Below are 7137 nucleotides of genomic sequence, written 5' to 3' on the forward strand. Positions count from 1 at the left end.
GGATGCGTGGATGGAAAAGTGGGGGGGGGGGGCCCAGCCCGCTCCCTGTCCCAGAAATGAGATGCACGATAGGGAAGGAAAGGGACTTTAATGAGAAACCAAAATATAGAGAGCCAAAGTGCAAACTGTCCACCCCCCCACTGGGGGGGGTCATCCTGAGCCCCATGTGCACCCCCCTTATCCCCCTTCCGGCCCCCAGCGGAGGCCCAAGGCCTGCAGCTTCTGCCTCAGGTAGCTCTTGAGCTGGGGCAGGCCTCTCTGTGACTCCAGTTCCTCGAAGGGTAGCTGCAGGGGAGGGGAGCAGCAGGTTACCCCCAGGGTCTGTGGGCGGGGCGGAGGGGCGGCAGGATGGCATGGCGGCTCTCGCGGGGCAGGGGGCTGCTCTCACCGGCAGGAGCTGGTAGCCCAGCAGGCCCAGGTGCCGCTCCCGTAGGGCCCGGGAGCCCAGCAGCACTCGACCATCCCGGCAGAAATGCCAACGTTCCCGCAGCATCAGCACCACCCTGGAGGGGGCGGACCATGGCTCGGCGTGGTGTCCACAGAGGCAGGGAGGCTCTCCCGCCCTCTTCCCTTACCTCTGGGCAGGGTCGTGGGTGGTGGGCTGAGAGGCAGCCTGGCCCTGGGGACAGAACCTGGGAGGGTAGGGTAGGAAGGGGTCCTGGGTCCTCACGGGAAGCACAGCACCAGAGCTGCTGACACACAGCAGGAAGTCTGGAAGGGCAAGAGAAAGGGCGACTGGCTTCTAGCCAAGGCTCTGCATCCTGGCCGGCCACCCGCCCGCGGGGAATCACCTGTGCAGTAGCCTGGAGGCACGGTCAGGTCCTGTCGGTACTTCTCCTCCCCTAGCAGCTGGCGCAGCCCCTCCGCCACTATATCCTTGTGACTGAGGCGGGAGGGGGAGCAAACACCGATAGGGAAAGGCTCAGGAGGCTCGACCCTGGCAAATGCCTTTAATGTCCCAAGGCCCGTTTTTTTTTTCTCTGACTGCTAAGTGTGTGTCAGCACAGACAGTCCAGGGTCCCCCTGGCTTTTCTACTCTGTCCTTCCCGCAGCCTCGTCCCCTCCCCTCCCCCAAGCCGCCCCATCCACCTGTACTTGCAGCGGGCACGGTCAGTGATGAGTGGCTGGGGGAAGATGGGCACTTGCTGCCTTCGGGGAAGGCGGGGACCCCGGTATCCTGGAAGCTCCAGCTCCACGGCCGTGTCTAGCAGGGAGAGGTAGCGCCGCACAATCAGGGCATGAGGGGTGCCTGTGGGAAAGCAGGACTGAGGCTCACGGGGCTGCAGGCTCCCACCCCTACTTTCCCCCCCAGCCAGCCCTCCCGGCCGCGCACCACTGATGTGGTTGATGAAACTTGGGGAAAAGACAAAGTGCAGGGCTCTGAAGGGCAGGCACCGAAGCTGGCACAGTGACATCAAGATGTTGACAGTAGCCAGGGGAGCCACCCCTGCTTCCCGGGCCAGGATCCTCTCGAGGCAGGGCATAAACTGCTGTTCCAGGGGCAAGTAGTTCAGCCGCCCAAAGGGCAGGACCAACTTCTGTACCACCTGTGGAGGAAGAGCAGCCCTTCACCCAGCACGAAACAGTTCTCCAATATCCTTCACAAGCTGAACCTCAGGGAGGCTTGGCCTGCAAGCTTCTAATGTCTCTGTAAAAGCGGAACAATCCCTCTACCCCGACGTACACACCGGAAGTTCGACAGCATAACCAGTGTCTTGAGCCCCATGTGATTAATCAAACCAGTGGAGGAGACATCGCTGTGGGGTCTGGCCCTGAAGACTTAAGAGGAGTGGGCTCAACGAAGCTAAGACAGTGCCGAGTGCGGAGAACTGCAGAGAACCAGGCATACACGCTGGGTAGGTGGACAAGCCAGGTGGGGGTGAGCAAAGATGAAACCCCAGGGGTACAGAGCAGAGAGCCTGGCTGGTTGTCTGCTGCAGGAGGCAGCCAATCAAGCTGAACAGGGGGCCGGGCCTGACACCGAGGAGGGCTAAGTGAGGAGCATGGCAGGGTGGGAGGTAATCCCACCTTGCTGCTGAGCTGGGCTTCCTGGACCACCAGGAAGTGGGCAATGGCTTCCAGAAGCTGGGGCTCCCGCAACCGGTGCCGGGCCAGGTGCTGGGCCAGGAGCACCATCACGTGGGGAGTCAGTTCCTCTGGCCTGGCCTCTGTGAAGAACAGCCTATTATGCTGGACCCTCAGGCCAGATCTTGACTAGATTCCACCTCGGCCCAGACACCACCACCTGCCTCCTCTTCAGCCCCTTCAGCCCCTCCCGCCACCTGCCTTCAGTCCCCTCCAGCACCTGCCAGGCTGCGGATGAGGTGCTGCTGCGGACGCCTCAGGAAACGAGGGCAGCTCAGAGCAGCTTCCAATCTTTGCCCACTGCGCAGGCCAGGTTGCAGAGTGGGAGGTGGCTTCGGAGGGAGGCGGAACCTTCTCTCCTGCTCCAGGGCACACATCAGGGGCCCATCTGATGGGAAGCCTGAGAGGGAGAGGGTCAGAGGAGGCAGGCCTGGTAACGGGGAACTGCTCTGTTCCAATCATGGGGGTCAGTTGGTGAATTCCCAACCTTTCACGTCTCCATGTTCTGGATGGAAGGGTTGCTACAGTGTAAGTAGAAGCACTGGAGAAATGTGAAATACCACGTGCACGTGAGGTATCACAACAGTCTGCGGGGAAGACCTGATACAAACATGGCAAATAAGCTCTCATTGCACGCCAACGGTGACAAACAGTAGTGGCTTTCTAGAGCACCGTGTTGGAGGGAATCAGGGTTGGCACCCCTAGCTAAGCTGGAGCGAATGCTGCTGGACTCCTGCTGTCTGCTGTGGAAACAGGGGAGCAGCACCAAGTGTGCCAGGGGATGCACCATTCCTGGCAAAGCCTGAGAGGTGAATTCTGTCAGTGATCTTGGGTCTTCTATGCTCTTTCTCTATTCTTCCGTTAACACCCACCCCCCAGACACCCTCCTCACCAAGTAAGACTGCAAGGTGCAGACACACGTGGATGGTGTGAATATCAAAGGAGGGGCAGTTTCGGATGATGAGCTGACTCAAGTCCTGTAGTGTGGCCTGCTCCACGGGAGGGGGCCGTGGCTGAGACCCCAAGAGCTGGCCCAGACGACGAAGTGCCACAGGGTAGTGATGGGCGCGCACCTTGGTGGGGTTCTGGCCCAGCCAACGCAGCAGCTCCCCAGGGCTCCTCGCCTGTTCCAGAAGCCGCTGTAGCCCTTGCACAGGGCCTGCGTGGAGGCCTCCTCCAGGAGGCCGGTCCCCCCACTTGCTGGGCCCCAGACAGCAGGGCTGTACTGGCGGGAGCAGCAGCAGGCCAGACAGCCGAGCAGCGGAGGCCTGGGCAGAGAGCAGGACTCGAAGCATGGAGCTGGGTGATGGAGACCCTGAGGGGCAGCCCAGAAAAGGGGGTGAGGTTTTCTCCGAAGGGGAGAAAAACCGGCTATCTACTCCTGACCTCACTCCCCATTCAGAGGGCCCTGGGGTCAGAGCAACCCACTCGTGCTCACCCTTCCTTGTGACTGCTCTAGTCTTCTTCCCCACCCCGCCCCTCTCTTGCCTCCTTCCATCCTTTGAAACAGCACCTTCGGTGTCCTCAGCACGGTGATATTTACAAAACAAGTCCACATGCACTACGTATCACCTCTGATGCTCCGTACGCGCCTCGGAGGTGGTAGGCAGGGCTGGCGCTACCTCGATTTCACAGGTGGAGAAACCAAGGCCCCGCCAGGATAAGGGGTTAAGCCCGAGGTCACGAATCGGGTTGGTGGTCGTGCCCAGCCTGGAGCCCAGCTTGCCCCGTCGATACGCCCTCCCGACCACCTCCCCCTCCCGCAGGAGGCGGCAGCGGCAAGGAGGGTGGAACGCGGGCTCGGCAGCCGGGCGGTCCTGGGTTCCATGCTGGGCGCTCCCACTTACCAGCTGCATGACCTTGGACAAGTGGCTTCGTCTCTCTGCCCGTGAAACGAGAACGCAGCGCGCACCTCGCAGGGCGCCCGTGGAGCCCGAGCGCGCTGCTTTGCCACGGCGCGGAGTCGGCGGTGTCAGGGGCCCCCACACCCACCCGGGCCCGGCAACGCCAGGAGACCGTGGTCACGGTCGCCAACACCAACCCCCGCCGCCCCCCCGCAGCCCGCCCCGTAGGCGCCACCCCTACATGGCTCCCCAGGCCCCGCGCAGGTCGCTCCCTCAGTCGGTCTCGGGGCCCGGGAGCCGGGCTCCCCCCGCGGCCTCCTCATCGGCAGGCCACCGAGTCCGCCATCTTCCCAGCAATCCCCGGACCGCGGTGCGGACGCCAATCGCGGCTCAGCCCCCGACCAGCACAGACGTGGCTCCCGTCAGGCCCCGCGCGCCCCGGCGTCGCGCGCCCCGCCCCCCGCTTCCGGGAAGCTGCGCGCGCCGAGCCGGGGCGGTGCCGGAGGGGCGGAGCCAAAGGGCCAGGCGCCGAGGCTGGGACGAAGAGAGAGAGCGGAAGTCGGCGGCCCGTCGTGTAAGGTCGGGCGCCCGACGGGGCGCACTCCGCGCCCTTCTCGCCTTTCTTCTCAGTGGACAAGGGCTCCCCGCCCAACACCCCCACGGGCCCACGCACCCAGACACACACCAGGAGTGAAAACTTCACAGTTATTTAATCTGCACGTGTTCCACACAATCCCTCTGCCCCTCCCAGCTCCCCTTCCCCAGCGCCCCGCAGTCCTTAGGTCCTCAAATCAGCCCCAGGAGCTATTAGGGACTAGAGGTGGCTGCGTCCTCAGGCGGGATACTCAGAGGGGCCCAGGGGTGTGGCCCGGCTCTGCCCAGGGCCGAGGCAGTGACAGCAGCTGCCTGACCCCGAGGAGCCGACTGTCAGTGGGGGCTGAGGGCCAGCAGCCCGGGGACATGGCCCAGAGCCCCGGCGGTCACAGGGAGGGGCGTCGGCCGACTCGCGGAGCGCCCTGCTGCGCAGGGCCGGGCTCCAGGCCAGCGGGAATAGGCAGGCCGGAGAGGGGGGCCTGGGCAGACAACAACGCCCACTGTGTCGTGGGGAGCGAGGTCCAGAGGGGCCGGCAACGCCTCCGAGGGCCCGCGGAGGCACTACGGGCGGTACATGGCAAAGGCCAGCAGGCTGAGGAGCAGGGTGAAGCCGGCCAGACCCAGAGTGGCCGTCAGGGGGAAGAAGGGCCGGTACTGGATCTGGCAGTACCAGAGCAGCAGCAGCAGCAGCAGCAGCAGGGGCAGCAGCAGGCCGCCCACTTCCAGCCCGGAGGGGCCTGGCTCGGACCCCGGCGGGCAAGGGGGGGGTGGGGGCCCGGCGCGCGTGGACACGTGGCAGTGGAGGACGCAGTTGGGCGGGAGGTGAAGGCTGCCCAGGGTCTGGGTGTCGTCTCCTAGCAGCTGCCCTTGGTAGATGAGCCGCACCTGCTGTTCCCGGCCGGGAAACTGGGTCCTGAGGAGAGAGGGACCTGGGTAAGAGAGCAGGCCTCAGGCAATCCTGGTCCCTTGCCCACAACAACACTCCCACCGCTCACCTTTGCCTCTACCCACCACCCACGTGGTGGCCTCTAAGGGGTTCCCCTCCTGCTATAGGGGAATGATACAGTGTGTGATGTGGGGACCTCAGTTCCGGCGTCTGTAGAAGGAGGGGGAAGTCTCAGATCTCTCTGGCTGCCCTTCCGGGTCTGTAATCACTCCCACCCCAACTTTAGAATTTCTTTCCTGTCCTCATCCCAGCTTACCTTTTCAGGGAGCCAATGGTATCGTGGGGCCAGGCCCTGGCCACCTGCTCCGAATCGTTGAGGAATTTCAGCCGCAGCACTAGGGGCTCCTGGGGGGAGTCTGGCGATGGTGACGTTGCTGAGAGCCCCATGCCAGGCTCTGGCTCTGCAGCCTGACCTCTGTGTCTCAAGCTGGGGGTCTCGGCTCCTGGGGCCTCCCCTCTGATGCTGCCGGTGACCGCCATGGCTTCCCTGGGCTGTGCTGGTGTTGGAGTCCCTGATGGCTGGGGCAGTGGGTCGGCACCCTCCGCGGTGTGTGTTGAGACCCAGGCGAGAGCCAGCACCAGAAGGCAGGCAAGCACCGCGAAAAGGATGGTCACCTCATCACCCACCCCTTCAATCAAGGCCATGGCACCTGCCTTGCCTGCCACCTTACTGAGCTGGAGAGGCACAAAGAACCCATGAGGGCCTGGCTCACTGGCCAACAGCCCCCTGAACTCCAACGGGCTCCTGACCCCACCCCACCAAACCCTCCCAGTCCTGATTCCTCTGCCCCCTTACTCACGCTCCACCCTAGGGCACATACTGTTCTGAAACCTGGTTGTCCCAAACTTCCGTCCAGTGCCCCTTCCCATAACCAAATCCCAAGTCCTAACTTCTTGTAACCTGAGTTCTAGGTCTTTAACCATCTCCCCAATTCATTCAAACACTATCTCGATGTAAGGGCCTTGATCTCCTAAGCAACCTCTCCCCTAAATTCAACCCTTAGCAAACTTCACCCCAAAGCTTACCTAATCTTCCATCTACTATCTCAAAGTTTACCTTCTCCTTCGTCTATTTCACCCCAAAGCTTATCTACTCCTCCATCATGAAAGTTTCTGCAAGGGGGAAGAAAATGGGGTTCTATGCCCCCCACCCCCAGCCCCGTTATCATTTAACCAAGCCCCACCCGCGGCAGGGGACTGCTTCCCAAGGCTTCCCCACACCATAGGTCCACCTCCGCCCTTTGGCAGTTCGGAGCTTCCGAGGGCTGCCATCCCCCCGCCCCAACTTGGCCCCTCCGGTCCACTCAAGTCCCACCCCGCGGCGGCCCGACTCGGCGCCTCCTCTGGAAGCCTCTCCAAACCCAGTCCGCAGGCGGACCCGAGATCCCGCCCGGGGAATCCGAGACTTCGCCCTCCCCACCCCCAACTCCTCCATCACCCCTCCCATCTTCCCGCCCCCCGGAGCCACGGGAGGGCACGGGCGAACCCGGGGCGGGGCGAGCGGGAGCCAGCTGGGGCCCGGGGCGGTGGGGTGGGCGCGGTCACCGCGCGGGAACTCACCGCCCGGCTCCGCCACCTCCATAGCGGACCCTCGGGCACTTCCGGGCGGGAGGCGCCGAGGTCGCGGACACCTGAAGGCACCCCCTCCTTCCCTGCCGCCGCCGCCCG

The 7137-nt window shown here is 63.6% G+C and overlaps 2 protein-coding genes across 8 annotated transcripts; both read right to left on the reverse strand.

The window, feature by feature from the left end:
- Positions 1–71: 71 nt before the first annotated feature.
- Positions 72–4354, reverse strand: FASTK (Fas activated serine/threonine kinase). 5 transcript variants are annotated; one of them, XM_088018368.1, is made up of 11 exons: positions 4147–4354; positions 3933–3965; positions 2978–3400; positions 2306–2485; positions 2029–2168; positions 1334–1547; positions 1090–1249; positions 792–883; positions 576–711; positions 389–503; positions 96–285 (listed from the first exon to the last, which is right to left on the reverse strand). In XM_088018368.1, exons 1-11 carry the CDS (start codon positions 4250–4252, stop codon positions 178–180), a joined length of 1707 nt encoding a protein of 568 aa, XP_087874494.1. In that variant the 5' UTR covers positions 4253–4354; the 3' UTR covers positions 96–177. The 5 variants fall into 5 exon arrangements, with proteins under 5 accessions (XP_027945071.1, XP_027945070.1, XP_027945072.1 ...); XM_028089270.2 differs by lacking the exon at positions 3933–3965 and having other exon boundaries at positions 72–285; positions 1090–1204; positions 4171–4353; XM_028089269.2 differs by lacking the exon at positions 3933–3965 and having other exon boundaries at positions 72–285; positions 4171–4353.
- Positions 4355–4620: 266 nt separating this feature from the next.
- Positions 4621–7137, reverse strand: TMUB1 (transmembrane and ubiquitin like domain containing 1). 3 transcript variants are annotated; one of them, XM_028089280.2, is made up of 3 exons: positions 7030–7137; positions 5726–6144; positions 4621–5436 (listed from the first exon to the last, which is right to left on the reverse strand). In XM_028089280.2, the coding sequence occupies exons 2-3, from the start codon at positions 6112–6114 to the stop codon at positions 5085–5087; spliced, it is 741 nt and encodes a 246-aa protein (XP_027945081.1). In that variant the 5' UTR covers positions 6115–6144; positions 7030–7137; the 3' UTR covers positions 4621–5084. The 3 variants fall into 3 exon arrangements, with proteins under 3 accessions (XP_027945081.1, XP_027945080.1, XP_027945082.1); XM_028089279.2 differs by having other exon boundaries at positions 5726–6582; positions 7030–7118; XM_028089281.2 differs by lacking the exon at positions 7030–7137 and adding an exon at positions 6496–7023.

The sequence above is a fragment of the Eumetopias jubatus genome, unplaced genomic scaffold (assembly GCF_037043125.1).
Source record: "Eumetopias jubatus isolate StellerSeaLion01/CBP00866 unplaced genomic scaffold, mEumJub1_p1.0 scaffold_14, whole genome shotgun sequence".
Lineage (NCBI taxonomy): Eukaryota > Metazoa > Chordata > Mammalia > Carnivora > Otariidae > Eumetopias > Eumetopias jubatus.